Raw genomic sequence first — 22866 nt, 5'->3', positions numbered from 1 at the left:
TGACTTATCCAGAGCCACATAGCTAGTATGTGTCTGAGGTTAGATTTGAACTTGGGTTTTCCTGAAGGCCTGCTATTCCATACATTGTATCATCTAACCGCCCCAAGTTGCAGGACAAAAAATGGTCCCAAATAACTTATCAGCATTTCTATAACCAGTATGTCTACAGTTGACAAAGTCCAGAAGAGAAAGAGGGTAAATTCCATTGCAAATGACTGCAGACAATATAAAATACTTGGGAGTCACAAACCCACAAACTATATGAACCAAATTACAAATAGCTCTTCAAACAAATAAAATGAGATCTAAACAACTGGAGAAATAATACAATTAATATTTCTATTTCATGGATAGATTAAGCCAATATAATAAAATTATAATTCTACCTAAATTAATATACTTATTTAGAGCCATACCAATCACATTACCAAAAAAATTGTTTTATAGGGCTAGAAAAAATAACAAAATTAATTTGAAAGAACATAAAGCCAAGAATATCAAGGGAATCAGTAAAAAAAATAAAAGTGAAAGAAGGAGGCTTAGCAGTACTAGATTTCTTTCTTTCTTTTTTTAATAGCCTTTTATTTACAGGTTATATGCATGGGTAACTTTACAGCATTAATAATTGCCAAACCTCTTGTTCCAATTTTTCACCTCTTACCCCCCACCCCCTCCCCTAGATGGCAGGATGACCAGTAGATATTAAATACATTAAAATATAAATTAGATACACAATAAGTATCCATGACCAAACCGTTATTTTGCTGTACAAAAAGAATCAGACTCTGAAATATTGGCAGTACTAGATTTCAAACTCTGAAGTGGTAATCATCAAAACAATCTGGTACTAGCTAAGAATTAAGAGTGGTTGATCAGTGGAATAGGTTAGGTATACAATATATAGTTACAATCTAGTATTTGATAAATCCAAAGATCTAAGCTTTTGGGACAATAACTTACTGACAGAAATTGCTGGGAAAACTGGAAAGTAATTTGGAAGAATTAGATACAGACCAACATCTCATAATGTATACCAATAGAAGGTGAAAATGTGTACGTGATTTAGATGTAAGGGGTAATTTATAATCAAAGTAGATTTTACTTGTCAGATTTATGGATAAGGGAAGAATTTATGACCAAACAAAGAGATAGAGAGCATTAACAGAACATAAAATGGATAATTTGATTACATATACATATAACACAGACTCAGTAGTATTTCACATGCACATTTCAATGCTAAACTTAGCTGTCAGCTCATCATCTGCTTTTAGGAAATCAGTCTTTGAAAATACACATGACACATATTAAAAGATATTAAAGTTTTGGATAAATTGTCAAATAGTAAGAACTTGGAATTACTGATAGTTCTGTGCAGTGAAGATGATGGTATTTTAACTGGCACAGATCCTCATGTGATTTCATTTAGTAATTAATGGGTAGCAGATTATAGTTACTTAATGCCAGCATTTTAAAGGCATAATCCTCCATGAGCATAATTAATTCCATCTCCATATTGACCTCCTGAACTTTAATTGGAGAAAACATTTATTTATTATATATTTATCTGTTACAAGGATGGGATGTAACATAATATGGTGATGAATTCAGAAGCTGATTCTTGCACATAGTTTACAAAGTATTCAGTAAAGTACGTTAGTATATTTTTAATATAAAAGGTACACATTTTATAAAGAATATTATTTATAAAAGCATACACCATGTTTTTAAACAAGACATAAGTATATCTGAGTTCAGAATAAATGCAATGTGGACAATAATAATTTAACAATGTTAACAACTTCTGAATGTCTTAAGGTGAATCCAGATAGGTTTGAGGAGCTAAGGAATAGATGGTTTCTGTTTAGTTAGTCCAAATAGTAAAATAGTAAGAGATTTGCAAGAAATTGAAAGGCAGGATAAAGCTCTGAGCAGTCTCCTCTGGACAAAACCATTGGGATTATTATTGGAAGATGGTAAGAAATCACACACATCAGTAATATTTAGCACAGAACCCAAATAATAACCTATTGTTACATTAAAAGGAAAAAAAAAACCATCTTATGGCATGCTGTCAAGTTGGTCAAATTAAGTAAATTATTTATTAAATATGAATTGCAAACTACTTTCTAGGAAACTTGCCATTGGGTAGGAGAGGCCATTATAGTATATATCACTAATAATATGGACACTGTTTTATTACAAAGTTATCATGGCACATGCTGAGGTCAAAAAAGTTAATGCTTTAATTCATACCAAAGGGTGATGAGAGAGCATTCAATCATGTGAAGCTGCATTTTATATCCGAACTACAGCAGAAGTTTGGTTTCAATAACGAATTAATGTATGTTAGTGTAAACTTCTCATTTCAGCAACAATTCTGTAAAATTAGCTTCTTTGTATTTATTATATTTGTAGAGGAATTTGACAGTAGCATTCCCTCTCTTTCCATTTAATTTTATAGAACCTTTGACAAAAAAAATAACTAAACTCTGGGCCTATGTTTTAATGGACACAAGCAGGCTGTCTCAATTATAACCACCTTGTTTTCTTCAGTACATCTAACTATCCACTTCAGAAGCTAACATTAGGTCCACTTTTCAAATCCATAGCCCATAACACTGTCCCTTTAGGCAGCTACCACTGTGGATATTTATATGGAAAAAAAGGATCTCTGCTCCTTCTATAAACTTCCTACCTTTATCTCTAATGTGACAAGTTGCCATTTCCATAGCAACGAATTGAAGACTGGCAAATGAGAAGCAACGGGATAATAATATATTTTGTACTGTTTATCTCAGAATCACAAAGTGCTAAAAATAGCTTTATTCCCACATTATATAGATGGAAACAGGTAAAGAGAAAATAGGACAACTCATCCAAGGTTATATCAGTCAGAAAGAAAAATGAGATAAGCTAGTACTTCTAGTATATGGCTTCCATTTCCTAATTAAACTCTATTCTTATGTCACTTATACTACAATGTTACTTTTCTCAAAGCTCAGGGAAGCTATAAGAATAGGCCAAGGACAAGCAAGTATCAAAGTTTATTTTGGAATTAGATAGGTAAGGCACGAAACATTTTCATCCTTTTGTCAAAGTATTATCTTCTCTTTTTGATCCTAGACTTCAAGAGAAAATGAAAAACCAATCTTTTTTTTAAATTTTTGGCAGCATCAAAACCCTCCAATAAGTCATGTGGACTCCTAACGGCCTGCCCTGGATCAGTCAACATACTTTGATTATTTTATGCCCAAAGAGCATTCTTTTCAAATAATGTACCCAAATGGTACCATTAATTAGACAAATACCAGCCTGATCTTCTACTATCTGTATTATAAGTCTGATCAGCATTAGAAAGTCAAATATAAACAGAATATGTGGTAGATGGATTGGATGATCCATGAAAAAGGATCTGATATACTGAGAGAAATCTGTCCTTTTCTGAACTCTGGATTGGGACACTCCTCTGCTATGAATTCACATTATCAGCTAAGGTCTCTGTATTGCCATATAAATCAATTATCACCAGCTGTTGTTATATTTCTCATAGAGCTTTAAAAATTCTGGCAAACAAGTCAAATATCTCTCTAGAATGAAAAGAAAATGCGAAATTCTCCCTAAAATTGAATTTTAAAATTACAGTATGACCTGGACTGTATTGTTTAATGTGCTACTTTATAATTCATCAAGTGAAGTCAAATTTACTTTGATTCTATTCTGTTCCAACTCTCAGGAACATTTAGGGCCGCCAAGCCCTCCTCTGAATGCTAAAGAGTACAATATGATTTGAAAGGATCTAAAAATACCAAAGGTTTACCCAGGGATCACTTGTAACTGAACCATCTCTCCTTTGAAGTGTCAAAATTTGATTTATAATTTTTCGGGATCTGACAGCTGCCATTACGCTTGCCAGCTTTCCCTGAGTTCATTGTCCCTTGGAAACCCTTTGTGAAGATTTCACAACCTGGCAGATGGTTTTGTTCTAGAATTTGTGTCGTTTGCTATATAACAAAACTGGTCAACCACCTGCTGTTGATGTAAATATCCATGCTTCCCCCCAAACTTGGTTGTTATAGATAGTAAAAATTTCCTTCTTATGCTTATGGAAAAAGCAGCATAATAATGCCAATAATCATAATGCTAATGATAACAGCTGGCATTCCATAGCACTTTAATGTTTGCGAAATGCTGTATACATGTTATCTCATATATCAGTCCACTTGAAACACAAGCTGGGACTGACCTTTCCCTGGAGAATTTGCTGAGAGTAACTGACACGGGACAATGGTGATGGAAGGGAGCAGGGAAAACACCACTGTACACATGAGGCCATATGCACACAAAGGAGTGAAGTAATTTGTCCACTCTGGTGTTAGAGACCAACGGTTAGAGACCCAGGGTCTCCTGACTCACCGCTCACTTCTTGCCACTAAAACAAGGAACTCTCAAAACAATCACTGGGCTGCCACACCTTGGCAGGTCAGGTTCCAAGGGAAGTGTTATTAAGAGTGAGAAGTTTGTATAAGAAATTGTTAAAATGCAGAGATATGAAAAAACCCAAAGGAGAAAACTGCTCCCTTCAAGCAGCTACAGCATTGGATCAAAAGACAAAAATTTAGGGGCCTTATTTCTAAATCCTAGCAAGAGGTCTTAGAATCCAAACTCTAACCTAATAGAGGGACACTTTCGATAAGATGCTTGAGTCTATTTGAATACTTCTAATAAAAAGGAGCTCATTACTTGAGGCATTCCATGATAAATGGTTCAAGTTATTTATAAGATCTCCAATGTAGATATTCTTCTCAAAGGAGTTGAGTCACAAAAGGGAGAAGAGTTATAGGATGATAGTTGTTAGGAGGATGGGTAGGTGCAGTTCATTTTTGTATATAATATGAACTTAATGTTGAATTGGTCCTAATTCTTCCCTCTGAGAAACAAAGAACAAATTTTCTTAAAGCTACTTCCTCTTTCACATGAAGCCCTTAGATTCTGTCTTCTCTTAGTCTCCATGATAAACCCAAATTTTTTTTTTACCCATTTCCCCACACAATTCACTTTATCTCAAAGGAGTTTCCAGTACCTTTATCATTCTGACACTCTCCTTTAGAACAGTCTTATCCATCAACAATCTTCTAAAAACATGGTGCATGTATTGAATATATTACTACAGACACTATGGACATTGCATTTCTATGAGCACAGCCTAGGATACTACTGGCTTATAATGAGTTTGTGGTAACTAAAAGCCTCATACATTGCCATGCCAAGGCATTTCCCCATCCTATATTTGGGCAACTGATTTTTCAAACAGAGGCAGTGTGGTGAGCTGGAAACAGTATTAGGCTTGCAATCAGGAGAGATCTAGGTTTCAAAGGTATCTCTGGGGTGATCACAGGAAAATCACTTAACCTCTCTTTGCTTCTATCATTCATCTGTAAAATGGGACAATACCACTTTTAGTAGGGCTATTAATGAGACTCAAATGAAATGATATATACAAAGTGCTCTGCAAGCATTAAAATGTGATATAAATGTCAGCTATTTTTTTAGCCTAAATTGATTTTTTTTCTATTGTATTTGTTATCACTCCCAGATTTATTTTATCTGAAAACTTGGTAAGCATGACTTCATTCACATGAAATTCAATTCCCCGCCCCAATTTTTTAAACCTATATCATTTCACCCATAGCATTGAAAAAATATCAGGGCCAGGGCCAGAGGAGGAACATCTGGTGACACTTTCCTAGAGACCATTCTTAGATGACACTAATCCATTAATCAATGATCCTTGATTATACAATCAGCTACTAGTAACTCACCTGTTCTGATCATGAAAATTGAAAGTAATAGTAGAGAAGGCATTTTATTCACTCATTTAAAAATTTTGTTCTGCTCAGCTAAAATTTTTTTTTAAAGTTATGTCTTACTATAGCTGAGGTTTTTAAAGTAACTCTAAATCCACTATAAAAAGTAAAAGCATATATTATACTTCTTAAGACACCATTCAATTCAAATCTAGGCAAAATTAGCTTACCTGCCAGTAGCACAATTACTAAAAGTAAAAGTTGAAAATATAAGTTTAAAAGGAGAAATTCTTTCACATCAAAGGTACTTATCTAACGGCAGTATTGTCAGATATTTTCTATCTTTTTCCCCCCTTCTATTTCTCTTGAATAAACAAAGAGCAGGCATTCCTGCTAGTGAAGAAAGTGCTGGGGTCGGGAGTCAGGGAAGACACTGGTGATGTGGCCTTTAGTAGCCACTTTGTTTCAATTTCCTCATCTACCCAAAGGGTAGGCTTTTACTCCACACCTCTTGGGGGTTTGATGAGAAAAGCACTTTAGAAACCTTAAAGCACTATATAAATGGGATTCCTATTACTCACTTTGAGTCAGAAAGAGAAGGTAAGAGAAAGGAAACATCTTGCAGGTGGGAAAAGCTGCTTCCAAACATTTTTCATTTTCAACTGACCTGTGGAACCACAGATACAAACTCAACCTTGGAAGGAATGGACTGAGGGTAACTTATGGAAAGATATCTCTTTGACAAGTAAACACAGTAACTCAGGCTTAGGTTAGTCAATAATGAATGACAATTGATATCAGTGAAAAAAAATCACTAAATATTAAAAAATTTAACTCGATATATTTTAAAATTGAGTGGTTAAGACTACTGATTAAAGTTATCATCTTTATCTGTTCTCTGAATAAACTAAGAAGAGGCAATTAGTAGGCTTGTCTGATGATTTTTTTTGGCCATGCAACCCAAGAAAATAAAGCCAGTTTAGAAAATGGTTCTTCTACTTCTGTGGTAGCAGAGGGGCAAAAGTAAGGCAGAAAGTGCTTCTTTAAGAAGCACTATAGTTTTTTAACCACCAATAAACTTCAGTTTGATTATTGGTGTTCCAGATTGAGCTCCTTGTCCACTCCTTTGGACGCTTCTATCATGTCCCAAAAGCTCCTCACCAGGAATGGCACCATCCTATAAGACTGTAGGAAACAACTCATCAATACCCTCTGTTCCTGGAACTCTTCTCATTGGAGAGTCTCTCAGTAATTTTTTTTTTTTTAGTATTAGATCAGATTTTTGCCCCTAAACTTTTGAACTCCTCCCAAAACTTCCATTTAAAGAGACCCCTAGGCCAGCCATTTTTCATTTCCCATCAGGCTACAATTCTCTTTTCCATTATTATTTCCCTATAATATCTGATTGATTCCCTGGTGGGTACTGCCTTCCCACCCCACCACTGGATATGTTAATAAATAAATGCTTATTGATTGATTATTGCTCAATGACCAATAAGTGAACATGTTGCTAGAGGAGATAAATAATATTAAACTTGATATCCATGCTATATTCAATCGTTTTCAGTTGTGTCTGCTTCTTTATAATCCATTTGAGTTTTCTTGGCAAAGACACTGGAGTGGTTTTGCTATTTCCTTTTCCAATTCATCTTACAGATGAGAAAACAGAGGCAAACAGAGCGAAGTGACTTGCACATAAAGCTCGTAAGTGTCTGAGGCCAGATTTGAACTCAGGAAGAGGAGTCTTCCTAATGCCATGCCCAGCATTCTATCCATTGTGCTACCTATCTGCCCACATACATGAAAAGAAAGAAGGTAATTGTACAGAAGGATGGTTCACAGAGCAAAGAAAAGAGCTGATAGAATGGGTTTTATTGTATGCTCAAAGGCATCAGGAAATAATATTTTGTTAAGTATCTACTCATCAATATTATGATACTAGTGATACATATATTGCAAAAAGATCACCATGAAAAATCACCAAGAAAATAACTGCAGCTGAAGCACCAATACTGGTTGCTGAAGACAAAGTAGTCAAGAAATTTTATGGAGAAATTGCCACATCTTCCAATTAAATTAACATATACTATGATACCTGATACAATGATGGGAAAAGATGAGGATTGTGAGGAAATATATGGGAACAAGGAATGAGAGAATGAAAGATTTGTAGATTATACAAAAGCTTTATGCCTCAATATTGTGATTACTTCCAAAAAAGAACTGTTTGTACGTTATATGACCTAATAATACAATAGAGAAACATTATATATTAAAGGGCAAAGAAAGACTTGTTAATGATGTAGGAATTATCTCTGAGTTAGCTGTTAATGTACAGTTAGATTATCAACTCATCAAAGCTAAGATCAGAATTAGTGTTTTGTTTTTGCAAACTGAAACAACTTATCCCTACCTATTTAAACTTATTATTGAAAATCAGAAATGAATTGTAAACAGAAATTACATCAAGTAATTTTGCCAGTGGTTTAACCAATGTAAATTAAACTCCACAATGAGTTCAACGTGGCTTAGTCAGCAAGTGTCAGACTTAGTTATCAAATGGAGGGAGATGATGCCAAAGGCAACACTGGGATAGAATATAAGCTCATTTGTAAAATCTTATGAAGAGGCATGATGGATAATTCTGAGCAGCCCCATTAAGCAGAGAGAAGCAATGGAGGGCAAAACAGGTTTAAAGAAAACTTGGCAAAATATTCGACTAAGCAAAGTCATTGCAAATGCATTAAGGGATTAAAAATGGAAGAACTATAAATGAGAAAAAAAGATTTAGGAAAATCACTTAAAATTTTGTTTCCACTAAGAACAATGAAATAACACTTGGACCCTAAGATGATAGTCTCATTTGAAAAAACTGAAAACTCATACTAAAAAAAAACTCACAAGAATTAGAACAGCAACAACTAGTGACCTACATGATGACTTTTTCATCTATACAAAAAAAGAAAATCATCTATATGTGTGAATCAAGGACACCCTTGATAAGAGTATAACAAGCTGCTTCACATCCATACATCAAAATCATTCAAGATTCCTTGGAAGAGGTGGCAGAAATAGCTCTGTTTAATGACCTTTTAATAATAAACATCAGCTGGGACATAATGGGGGACATGTTTATCAAATTTATTCACTTCTATAATGGTAAGCCAATAAACACTTAAAGTGCCTACTATGTGTCTGGCACTGTATGTGCCAACTATAAGCTGGGATGGAGATCTAGCAGAGTTCCTGCAGGTGGTGAAGTCCTCCAAATGCTCCTGTTTGCAGGTGACATTGTGCTAATTGCATCAAGCCTCAGAACACAGGAGAGGCTCCTGAAGGAAATCTGGAATCATTCCAAGGAGTTTGGTGTATCCCTCCATACAGGAAAGACCAAGTAGTAGATGAAGAATATCCACTGCTTGTATTTCAACATACATTTAGATGGGATTCTGATCCAGAGATAAGCATGTTGGGGACAGGCAGTACAGATGAACAAGGAGGGGGATACAGAATTGAATAGGAGAGCAGGTTGGATTGGGAAACTGAAAAGTTCCTTTAATGACTCCAAACTTTCTAGAAAAAGTGAATCCCACACAGAGAGCAATGGAGAGATATACAGTAGATATAGGCAGGCTAAAATATACAATCAAAAAAGAATTCTGAAGGAGAATAGGAATATATATATATATAAAATCAGGGACTTATACATTAAGAACGGAAAATGAAATGATTCAACTGCAGCAATGATGGTTAACAGGTTAGCCAGAATGTTCTACCTGTACCCTCATGATATCATGAGGAAGTAAGGAAGGCCTCAAGCACACTGGGTGTACCCTATTTTCATAACTTTAAGGGAAGGACAAGAATGGGTTATTCAAAAGAGGTAGGTACAGCGGTTTGTGATTTACATTGTTGGAGAGAAGTCCCATATTAATGATATTTGGGATCTACTTGAGTATTTGACTAAGAATAGTAATTTTTATTTCAAAACAATATAACTCAAAAGAAAAAAGTCTCTTTTGCAATGTTGTTGGGGTCCATGAGAAATCTAGCTGTTTAGAATAAGAATCCATAAGCAAAGTATTCCCATTTATTTGATGGCAATGTATATTAGTTGAAGGCAATGTACTTAGGTGGAATTATACAGCTGCTTCAGTTTTGATTTTGAAACCCCCCAAATAGAAAGGTATAGTAAATGCCATAGCAATATGAGGGGTCAAGGTAATATATCTCTTAGCTACTGCTACAATTGCTATGTACTGTATAGAATCTACTTCCGAGCTGTAGTTGAAACTATGAGAAAAATGAGAAACTTTCCTGAAAATCACATATATTATATAATACATATTTTGCTTCCCACATATTTTCTTATGACCTATCACCTTATCAAAGTAGGAAGTAAAATTGGCATATCATAACTTGCTCTTCACAAAATCACGCTGATTGCTCCATAGTACTTTCTGTTCTCAGTTAACTGTCAAATGATTATTGGATGATTTGTTCTAATAACTGTCTAGGTATTCTATCAAAATCAACTCTACCTATCATAACAATCAAAGGCATCTTTTTTTTTAACCTATTTGCAATAAATGAGCATTAATTTGCCCTTTCCTAGTAATTAAGGGGTTTTTCCTGTTTGCCAGGCTTTCTCAAAAATAACATAGAATATCTTGGCATATAATGCTCCTTTTCTTGTACAAAGAAAAGCTTTATTGCACCAGCAGATGTTCTGATTTTACTGAATTCTAAGCATTGTGTCAAACATGTCCTTATACATGCACACTGCCTATGAATTATACTCCATTGTTGTGCAGCACTTTTTGTGTATGGAGAAAAAGAGCAAACTTTTAGGAGATGGCAGGATCACTTATAAAGCATAACTGTTGGATAATAAGTCATCCCCCGCCCCCCCCCCCGAACAGGAGGGCTGTCATAGAACACAGACTATTAACTTCCAAACATCATTAAAAATATTTCCTTAGCATCAGGACACATGGACCTTGATGCTAAAGGTCAAAGAGAATTATTTCAAGCAATTATTGTTTTCTTAGGGCCATTGGATATTACTCCCTTGATATATCAAGGGGCAAGCTGAAGGAATACAATTAATAGCACCCCAGAGAAAAATGGTATTGAACTAAGAATTGATTTGGTCTTGAAATAATGATGGTATGTTGCCACCTTTAATATCTTCAAAGCAAAAAAAAAATCAAGTTTTTGATGACTTTGATGATTCAATTCTTGGTTCAAAGTCTCTCTTTTCATCACAAGTGCCATTAAATTCATCAATTCTGACATTCATCATTGTAATTCTTTTTAAAATCCTTGCCTCATATTCTTCATCTCTTTAATTAAAATTTCTTTCAATCTCTTGATTATTCACTCCTACTCAATGTGTCCATCATGACCTGCAGTTGGCCAATTTTTCTCTATTTCCCACCTCCCGCTTGCCTTATCGGTCTGCCAACTGTGCTTCCTACTGCTCTAAAATGCCTTGCCAAAATATCTTCCCTTGTTGCTTTGACAATTCCCAGACCTGAGTAATCCCTACTGCCTGCATTTTCAACTCCCACTTACAGATTGCTATTCATGGCCAAAAAGTAAAATAAAATAAAATAACAAAACCTGATTGATTTAGTCCATTATAAATTGATGCTATCTAACCTCAGTGGGGCCTCAATATGGGTCTGGCAATTTATTTCTTGATGACTCCCCATAGTGACTATTACAAACTGATTCCACTGTCAGTTTCCTAACTCATTTTCATTAAATGGGCTCACATCCTAATTTACAGAGAAGAAAAAGGGCATCCATAAAACACTCCCTTATCTTTCCTTCTTTCAATCTCAAAATCTCTCTAAGTCTATTCAAAATAGTACTTTATTCAAAGTGAGTGCTCAATAAACATTTGTTACATTTAATTATATGCCTTTTTGAATTAATTATGTGCCTCTTTTGTTAATGAGACAGCTAAGTGGCATAATGGACAGAGGACTGGACTGGGACTGAGGAAGAGCTGATCAAGATAACTGTATAAATATATATACATATATTGGATTTAACACATATTTTTACCATGTTTAACATATATTGGATTACTTGCCATCTAGGGGAGGGGATGGGAAAAAAGGGGGGAAGAAATTGGAGCACAAGGTTTTGCAAGAGTTAATGTTGAAAAATTATCAAGGCATATGTTTTGAAAATAAAAAACTTTAATAAAAATAAGGAAGACCTGAATTTAAAACCAGTCTCACATGCTTAATAATAGCTGTGTGAACCTGGGCAAGTCATATAACTTCTGTTAGTTTAGTTTCCTAAATTTGTAAAATGGAAATAATAATAGTACCTACTTCTTAGGGTTGCTATGAATATCAATACAGGGTGGCATCAATAATTGCAAAGTGCTTAGCATAGTGCCTGGCATATATTAAGCTCTATATAAATACAAAATATTATTAAGAAAGGCACCCAAATAAACTACAGATGGAATTATGAACCAGTCTGACTATTTGAAAAATAATAATTATTTGAGATAAGTTACTCTTTGATCCATCAAATCCTATAATGGTGTATAATCCCATACACCAAGATGTTCGAAGCTATTAAGAAAAGTTCCACTTATACCAAAGCATTATAGTAAAATGTGATGATTATATTGTCACAAGAAGTGGGGAAAAGGTAACTGCCCATTAACTGGTAAATGACTGAACAAAGTGTGTTATCTAAATTTAATATAATGTTATTATAGCCTAAAAAATGACTATAAGGAATTTGGAGAAACATGAGAAGACTTTTATAACACCGAATGAAAAAAGGAGAATACTAATAAACCCAGGGAATATAATAAATTAAAACAACACTAAAAGCTGAACTCTTAATTAATTCGATGTTTCCAGAAGACTGATGAAAAAAGCATTGAGAGGTGATTGACTATAGAGACAGAGTGACATCTACAATTTCAGAGAAGGCCAAAACAATGCAAATTTGTTTGTTTGGTTTTTTTTTTTGATTCCATTAATTTGTTACAAGGAATGACTTTTATTGGGGGAAGGGTTGATTTCTTGAAGGTATTGGGAAGAGTGCGATTGATTGCCTCCCCTCAAAAAGAAGAAGAGATGATCCATAAAACATATAAATATATGGAAGGGAGAGAAAGAAGTTCAGAAGAGGACACAGAGGAGATGGGCAGTGAGTACTATCATATTATCACTTATACAGAAAAAACCCAAGCCCAAATTGTATGGTTTCATATGCAATCCTCTTTTTCTATTCTTTGGATATTTTCATATCTATCTATATCTATCTATATTTACAGATAGATATATAGATATGTATATTTACATACACAAACACACATATATATATACACACTTAAATATATAAATGCCCATGACTGAAAATTGTCCAGTTTATAATCAAGAAAATGAAAAAAGAATAAAAGCCAGAGGACTTCTTGTCACTTCTTGTCTTTACAGCAAAGTTTGTTCCTTTCTTTCCAATATTCTCACAGCCCAACAATACAGGCCCCCTGACTTTTCCCACATATGGGGGCTTGTTTCCCTCTCTGGGCTTTGCCTTGGATGTCTTCATACTAGAATGTTCTGCTCCATCCCTCTGCCTTCTGGAATCCCTGATTTTCTTCAAAATTCAGCTCGAGTGCTACCTTCTGCCTGAAGCCTTTCTTGATCCTCCGAACTCTCCTGCTGCCATCCCACCCGCGACCTTGTGCCTATTTTGTCCATGTGTGTACAACATGTGCGTACACAGGGCATCTTAAAAGATTAGATCTAACATAAGCTCCTAGAGGGCAGAAACTGGCTCACTTTGGTTTTTGTAGCCCCAGGACTTAGCAGAGTATCTAGTACAGAGTTAAATGCTTGGTAAGGGCTAGATTTATTGATAATCAAATTGCCCTTCTGCCTGGTCTCCCAGCTCAAGGTTCTCCTAATCTCTGGGTCTCTAGATTGGCAGATCCCTGTCCCAGGAGCATTCCTACCTCAGGCTCAGCCTCTTAAAATCCGAAGCTTTCTTGAAAGCTCATTTCAAGCATCTCCTTTTAGGTGTACTTTTTCTAATCCCCAGATGCTAATGCCTTGTCTGTAGAAATTATCTGCATTTACTTTTTGTATACTTTGCATTCATTTATATGTCTACACACTTCCCCCGTCAGTAGAATACATATACATGCTTCTTGATAATGGAGACTTTTTATTTTTTAAGTTGTATCCTAACTGTACAGTATAGTATAATTGCTAACACACAGTAAACATTAATGATTGATGAAAACCAAATGGAGCTGAGTCGGGTAGTATACAAACACTTTGAATTTGGTATAGACACAATTTACATTTGTAGAATTTCTATGACTAGAATTCTAATAGCATGAGGAAAAAACTCAATAAACTAAATGATCAAAGACAGTTTCTGTTTGCATCATTGTTCCTAAATCACTTGTCATCTTGGGCAAATCATCTAAATTTCCTGCTTCAGTTTCTGTACATATAATTTGTCCAACACAACTGGCCAATTATAAGGATTTAAAATGTGAAAGCAATTTAAAAATTTAGAAGTACTACTAAAAAGATATTTTAAAATTTTTATTAGTCAGATGATTAGTTGCAATTAATAGTTCAGGTTCTAATGATCAAGAATTGTTGAGATAGAAACTTCTTAGTAAAATTTCTTTTTCTGACCAATTTAAGGTCATAGAAGTTAATAATCATTTTAGTTCAAAATCCTCATTTTACAGATGAAGAAACCAAGTGAGAATAAGTGACTTTCCCCAAGATCATACTGCACAGTCACCACTAAACTTCAAGTTTTCTGACAGAAGTCAGAAAACAACAGTTTGATGTTTTTTACCACTATGTACTATATTGCCTTGGCCAATTCTATAGACAATCTATAATTAGACATTTATTATCAGACTCCATTTACTTTGCTTCATTTTGGACATTTCTGATTTGTCAAGTTACTAGTAACCCCAATAATAAGGATAATTTGGTTTTAAAATAAAAACACCACGTTATGACATTTAAAAATAATTAATTTGAAAAATTCTGAATGCCACTTTATATCAAGGAAACCTCAGCAATAGTAATGAAAATATTTTTTGTTTTAGTTTTAGAAGTTTATAAAGTATACTTTCCTATTTTATTCAGTTTCATTATTGTAATAAATCAGAAATGGATTTTTAGGTTACATCAGACTTTGAAAGGCAAGTACTTACCTCATCTCCTTTTAGAACCTCAGTCCCATCAAACTCTCGGGTCTGAGTTGCTTTCATGGACACTTCCCGCTCCAGGTTGGACAGTTTCTCCTTGGCTTCCTGGAGTTCCTCAGCTTTGGCTTCTTTTTTGCGAGAAATTATTGATGCCTGTTTGTTCATGGTATATTAATGTCATCAGTCTAACAAAACAGTGCCTTATTACTCATTAATAAACTTACTAAGATAGTAATAAGATAATTCAATTGCCAATGTGAAAATAAGTCACTTTGTGAATAATATGATCAATTAACAATATTGGGGTTACTCTCAATTCCCTCATATGTTGTAAGTTCCTTAAATCAGAGTATATAAAGAAATTAAATATTAACCCAACATACACGTAGTTAAGAAGGTAATAACATTGAAATGTTTGCCAAATAGCTTTTATTTGATTAAATTCTAATAGTCCAAATGTAGGTTTTACAAACAAATGTTCCATTGATTGACTGTATTTAGACAAGGTTTCTACTAGGTTGATTTCTGCTCATATCCAAGACTGCCAACTTTTGTATTGGCTTGAAACTATTGTGAGACTTCCCCAAATGAGCCATGAAACTTAGGTCAAAATATCTGGCAAACTGTCTATATATGGAATGGTGCACATAGTTCTTTGAAAATATTCAATAGCAGCTGATATTCTTGTACAAGCTTTTCAGAAAATGCTGCAAGGTCCCCAGAGGGCTTTATTTGGTAGCTTAGACATGGCAAACAAAACAAAAAAAATCCAAGGTTGTAACATGTTCTCTACCCAGAGGAGGCACCTATGCTCTCTCTAGTTAGCTATGATGCAGCACACTTGCCAAAAACCAACCTATCACATAATCTAATACAACAAGGATCCATGATTTTGTCTTTCCACCACTGAGCCAGACCACAACTTGCTGAGTTACTATGACTGAAAGATTCATCATTCTTCAACCAAACCAGGATAAGCCTTTCTGAAATAGCTGGGGACCTCCAGAAGACAATCTAAGATTGCCAGGCTTTGTGTTCTACCAGAATGGCCTTTAGGAATCAATGCCCAATGGAGCATAAGAGTAGGATGCCAGTGGAGGACAATCTATTAGGTATTGCTAAAATAAAGAGATCTGAACACTGTACCTTCATTTATTTATGCAAATCTAAAAAAAAAGACCTAATCAGAAAAATTATGATATTTTAAAATTAGTTACATTTTGGAAAAATTTAAGGCCCAAAGGAATCTTTATGAAAAACGTAATAAAATCTCATGTTCACAGAGAGAAGCAGAAAAACAATTCTACAGAAGGCAGACTTTAAGGAAACTAGTAATTATCAGGAAACATATTCAGTTTCATACTTGAACACACACCTTTTGTAGTTTTTCTACAAATGCTTATCTGTAGATTAGTCCTAAAACAAGAACATTTGTTTTTTTACTTCCTTCTCACTTGAAACTTGTAGATAGCACATTCCTGAGGTTTTTTTTTAAAAGGTAGCTTTGTGATAGGATTACAACTTTATATGCAGTAGGCAGAACAGCTAGACCCCTTACCTGTTGCCGGTACAATGAAAGTTTGCCTTCAATTGGCTCATTTCTCATCATTTTCTTTTCAATGAGTTGATTGATCTGAGTGTTCACTTCATTTATCTAAAACAAGTCCAAGGTTAAAAAGAAAAAGAAAAGCTAAGATTAAGGCTTTTCCATGCTTTCCTGGGTTGGTAATCCTTTTGACCAAATATCATCAAACCAAACCATTCTTTAACTCTGTAGCTCTTAGTAATATCCACATATACAAGAAGCAATACAGTTAATGATTTAATAGGAAGAACTTTCTAAATGTAAAAAGTGATGTACTACACATAGAAAATGTCTTTTCATGTACACTGAAGTATTTGGCAAAAGAATAGTTGAACATAATTTCAATTACTTATTGCTATTGCAATGTTATATATTTGCAATTCAGGGCATTTTCATGCAAAGTTTTTATGTGCCATAAATGAGAAGATTTTATAGATCTTCAATGGGAAAAAAAGTGTATATATGTATATATTTTATATAAACATATATTTTTTAAAAATCTAAAACTGCCCAAACCTTGTAAACTAAAGCTGATTAATCCAGACTTCAGATACTAAAAGCTTTTTTCAAGTAATAAATAACTTTAGGATAATGGCATGGCTTTCAGTCAATTTAACCTTTGCATGAATAACTCAAGGTCCTTCAGATCTGTTTTAGATGTTTCCATCAATTGAGGAATTCCATCAATTCCATCCATCAATCCAATCAGTTAAAAAGGATGAATGGGATAGAAATACATACCTTCAGTGACTTATAAATATGCTTTGTTTTTCTATTATTGTTTCTTTCTTTTTATAAAGTACCTTTAGTCATGAAGTATTGGAATAGCAAATGATAAAGTTAAAATTGTCTTTCAATACAAATGATCATTTTAAAAATGTTTTTGATTAATGTTTATTACTTAAGAATTCCAAATCCCAATATAATCAAGGATGTCACTGGGAATTACACATATCTGGCATAAAATAATTAACTTTAAAGAGGAAGTTAGCTATGATGTTGCCATTTGAAACAAAAATGTAAATGAAAAATGATTGAAAATAGAGATTATTTTTATAATAGAGATAACTATATTAAAATGTAAAATCTAAAACGATATATGTGCATAAATTAAGATATCTTCTTATGTAAATAAATGATTTCCTCATTTTCACAATCATTTTTGTAACACATAGACACAAATCAAATTAAGGGCTCCACATTTCACAATTACTCTAAAAAATTTTATAATAGCTTTTAATTTTCAAAATCCATGCAAAGATAGTTTTCAACATTCACCCTTGCAAAACCTTGTGTTCCAAGTTTACTTCCCTCTTTTCCCAACACTTCCCTCCCCTAGACAGCAAGCAATAAAATGTCACAATTCTTTTAAAGGAAGTAATTCTTGCTAAAATTTATAAATCTTAATTTTAAGAGTTAAAATTTGAATACTTCATAAAATAAACTTGTTTTTATATTAAATAAACTTCTAAAATAAATGGGGACAGGATGTGATTTTGGAGAGGATGTGATAGGATGAGGAGTAAAATTTGTTCTGCAATACCTTGGCTTCAAGTTCAAGGAGATCAGAATGTCCCATAGCTGGCTCTGAAACTACTTTTTGTAAGAAATGCATTTCTTTTTTCTTATTATCCAATTCTTTAGGAAACTTTTCAGACACCATATATGAATTAAACTTTATTTCCTCTTCAAGTCTCTTCATTAAACCTAAATATATAATATTAAATTAGTGGTTAATTCAGCTGAAAATGCAGAAGACACAAGATGTGCTCCAGGTCCTCCATCTCAGACAGGAAGCCCCAGAAGTCTCTGGTTTTGTTTAAATCATTCAATACAGTATATAACCAAGTATAATGCAAAGTTAGTTATTGAGTGCTTTTAATGATATGATGATGATAATCACAACTGAACAAGAAAGTTTTTTGGAATGAACTACAAACTTAAAATGACACACATTCTCTATCTGATCCTCTCTTTTTGGTTCCCCTGTTTAAAAGAAAATCTAAGAAAAAGAGATAACTCTGTGTCTGTATCTTTGTCTGTGTGTCTCTGTCTCTACTAGTTTCAGAGTAAATACAAATAAATAAATGGAATTCTTGGATAATAGTCTGACCTCTGGTCAAAGAATATTACTATTTCTGCCATATATATTTGTTCAAGTTTGAAGCACTCTTTTTTTTTTTTAAACAAAGTCAGCCCTACAAGTCATAGTGTCTTAGTTTACATTCTAAACGATGCAAAAAGACACAGACACTAGTAAGCTACATTTTTAATCATTCATACAATTACCAAGCATTGATTAACTACCAGATACTAGTGTTATAAAGTATGTTAGGTGCTAGGGATAAAAAAAAAAAAAATCTAAAATGGTTCCTGTTCTCAGGAACTTACATTCTACTGGTAAGAAACAACATGGACACATAGAAGAAAATGCAATATAATTCTTATGATTAGGGGTGTGAAAAGGGGAGGGGAAAGAAGCCAGAATAGGTGCTCTGTAAGAAATGTGTGAGCTGGGCCTGGAAGGAAAGTGGAATTCTAAAAGTCGGGGAGAACAGAAAGCATTCTAGGTCTGAGGGACAGCCTATGCAGAGACACAGATTTGGAGACAGGGCAAGTGCATGAAGGACAGAACTGTCTCATAAGCCTGGAAAGGTAGGATAGAGCCAGACTGCAAAGAGTTTTTAAATATCAAAGAGAATAATTTGTGTTTTTTTCTAGGGGGACCTAGGAGCCACTGGAGCTTTTTCTCAAACAGGAATGAAATGGTCAGGTTTGTGTGTAACTACTAAATCATCACTACTTAAAAAATGGCAATAATGGTCTCTGATGGAATTTCTTAATTTCAAACGAGTAATTTGCAAAAAATAATAAATTGCAAAATAATTGCAAAAAAAAAATTGCAAAAACGAGTTAAAACCTGAAACTAAATAAATTCACAATTCATCTAGGCTCTTAATATTTGCATATATTTTATCTTCTAAAGTCTTAGTCACAGAATTGGGTTGCAACATAAATTCTATAAAGACAGAATAAGATCATACAGGTAAAGGGTTTTATAAATCTTAAAATTCTGTGTAAATGTTAGTTATTAGTATTGATTTACTATTATAGATTAAAATTTTTATTTTGGCCAATGTATTTGTACATGTACATACAAACAGGTTTTTTAAAAAAGCTTCATTGTATTTTAAATCCTTAGGCGAAAGAGTTAAGATGGAAGCTTATTTCTCTTTTTCTTCCCATGCAAAATATATTTTTTGTATTAGTCATGAAGCAAATATTAAATAGCAAAAAAACACAAAGAAAAATGAAAAAAGGATGTTTCAATCTATATTCAGAGTGGAACCTGGATTGCATTTTCATCAATAGTCCTTTGGCATTGCTTTGGATCATTGTGTTAATGGGGTAGTAAAGTCTTTCCCAGCTGATCATTGTTACAATATTGTTGTTACCATGCACAATGTTCTCCTGGTCCTGTTCACCTCATTTTGCATCAGTTCATATAATAAATCTGCTCAGGTTTTTTCTGAAACCATACTGCTTATCATTTATTATTTAGTACTGTATTCCATCACAGTCATATACCACAACTTTGTCAGTCATTTCTCAGTTCATGAGCATCCCCTCTCAGTTTCTGGTCCTCTGCTACCAAAAAAAAGCTGCCATAAAAATTTTTGAACATATAGGTCTTTCTGATGTCTTTGGGATATAAATCTAGCAGTGCTATCTTTGGATCAAAAGATAGGCACAGTTTTAGAGCCCTTTGGGCATAGTTGATGGAAGCTTATTTCAAATCTTTCCATTACACACTTACAGATTCTTATTTGGCTTTGAAAAAATACTGACTTTCCAGTTTTAGGTAATCTACATACGTAAATTACACAATAAAATTGGCTTAATGCCTTGAAATTATTTTTAGTTATGTTTTCCGAACCATGTAAAGATATTAACAGCAAACCTCGTGTTTTCCATTAAGGTTTTCAGTTTTTTGGTTTTTGTTTTTGTTTTGTTTTTTTGGTTGGGGAAAGAACTGAAGATAGAAAGTCACAAAATAACTAAGTAGTATTCCTATCAAATCTTTTTAATCTAGGTTATTTCATTATTTGGGTTTTCCTTCTTTTAAAAGTTAAGACATACTACACATGAAAGAAGGCCATGTGGAAGGAGAAAGAATTATGAACATGATAAACATGTAAGGCTTTGGAATTATGAAGAAAATTGAATTTAGAAAGGGAAATTTGAGAGAACTTGAGAAGCTGAAGGGAGAAAGGTCATCATTAGGAAAAACTTGAAGAAAAGGAATATAAGGACTAAGGAAAAGGCAGCTCTTAAGTAAAACAAAAAGTAAAAGATAAATTCATGGGAAAAATACAAGAGAAAAGAAATCTGCATGTAGGTAATGAGGGCCTACAAAATGAAAAAGAGTGAAAATTGAATTACAGACCCTCCACACAAGCAGCTTGCCATGTTTAAACTAGTAGCAAGAACAACACAAGCTGATCTCACTTCCAGCAAAGTCTGCTGCTGGGCAGAATGGCATTTCTCCTCCTCCAGTGACCAAGCAGGAGACTTGGCATAATGAAATACGATTTCTTCCTTTACCCCAAAGGCAAGAGACAGATATATAATGAAATGGCGTTCTCTTTTTCCCAGACAGGAGAGCTGGTGCAGTGGAATGGCATTCCTCCTCTTCCCAGGAGGGAATGGTATTTTCTCCCAATGAAACTTTGGAGAAGGGAGACTGGTATGTAATAGAATGGCAACTATCTACAGACCTAATAATACTAATTAACTCAGCAAAAAACTGTTGCTGCCCTCAAGCAGCTTACATTTGAACAAAGGGAACTGTAGAGAGTTAGACAGTACCAGGGGAGCCCGGGAAAGGCCTACTACAAAAGGCAGCAATGGACTTGCATCTTGAAGGGATTTGGAATTCTGAGAAGCAGGGGCGGAAAGAGTGACCATTCCAGGATGGGGGGGAGGGAGGTAGGCAGTAACCACAGAATGCACCGAGGAGAATGATGTATAAGAAGATTGGAAAGATAAGTTGCAGCCAAGCGGTGGTGAACTTTAAATACCAAGACAGTGAGTCAAATCAAGAAGAGTTCAGGAAATGCTTACTATGTTCAGTTGAACAGAAGAATTTGTATTTGATCCTATGGATAATAGGGACTGGGGGCTGTGGGATGATGTGGTTGGGCAGACCTTTAGGAAAGCAAAAGTCAGACTGACAGGCTGAATGATACAAGGGAGCATCTGAAATATTAAAAAATCAAAAGCAGGGTGCTGGATGGAACCTCTAAAAAGACTGATGGAAAGACACTGGTAAGAACCGCACGAGATGAAGGGGAAGGAACAAAATCTGTAACAAGAGTAGGGAGGACACACAACAGTCAGGTCCCAGATTCATCAAACTCTCAAAGTACAACTAACTGATCAACTTGAATCTTCACCTATCTTCCATCACGAATCAATGCAAGCAACAAGCGACAAAATGAGTGCATTTTTAAAACCACATTTTCAGATAGTCAAATGAATCTACAGTGTCATCAATTTGGAAACTCCTTTCCTACAATGTGGATTACAACCATCCAGGCCTAAAACTCCTGGCTAGGCCCTCTCAGTTCACCATGTAGGTCCATACTTTAAAATGCTAGAGACATCCCTTCCTTTCTCGTAACATTGCAAAGGCATTCTGGCTATCTACCTGTCACCCCCTGCCCTACCATATGAACAACCCATCTTTGCTTGTCATATAATTCTCTGATATTGTCTTATGCTCCTGTTCTTTGGAGTTTCTCACTCGTTACCTGCTGTATTCTACTCAACTCCTGCTCTCTTACTTTCTGTAGGATACTCATTTTTAATTCTTTAAAAATTATTGTATACTGAGTCTCACTGCCATAGGGCAACACTAGTAGAATGCTGTTTTATATATATATATATATATATATATATATATAAAAGGGGCTTTGGCTTTTATGGGAAGCTTGGGACTATTAGAAGAGCTTTCCAATTTCTTGAAGGTACCCCAGTTTTTCCTCTTTCTGTGCAACTTCTAGGTCCACTCACTGCCCAAATCTATACTGTCTATGTCCCAGACACACATACCAATGTTAAGTTGTCAATTCAAATTCATGTTAATCTGGGCAAAACTTCTTTGAGCGATTACAGATTTTTTCCAGGAAGTCTTGCAGTGTTCTAGTGTCTGATGTCATCTGCAATCAGGAGCACCTGGAGAACCTCAC

The 22866-nt window shown here is 34.4% G+C and overlaps 1 protein-coding gene across 2 annotated transcripts in view; it reads right to left on the bottom strand.

Annotated features, from left to right (window-relative positions):
* Positions 1–22866, bottom strand: part of IFT81 (intraflagellar transport 81) — a 63631-nt gene that overhangs the window by 27024 nt on the left and 13741 nt on the right. For both annotated transcript variants that reach the window (XM_031948559.1, XM_031948560.1), the window contains exons 9-11: positions 18159–18322; positions 16589–16684; positions 15037–15183 (exon numbers count right to left, since the gene is read on the bottom strand). In XM_031948559.1, coding sequence (XP_031804419.1) covers positions 15037–15183; positions 16589–16684; positions 18159–18322 — 407 coding nt within the window. The remainder of the gene's footprint in view (positions 1–15036; positions 15184–16588; positions 16685–18158; positions 18323–22866) is intronic.

This window comes from Sarcophilus harrisii, chromosome 1 (assembly GCF_902635505.1).
Source record: "Sarcophilus harrisii chromosome 1, mSarHar1.11, whole genome shotgun sequence".
Classification (NCBI taxonomy): Eukaryota; Metazoa; Chordata; class Mammalia; order Dasyuromorphia; family Dasyuridae; genus Sarcophilus; species Sarcophilus harrisii.
The sequence above is the reverse complement of the archived record's forward strand: the minus strand, read 5'-3'. Positions and strand labels throughout refer to the sequence as shown.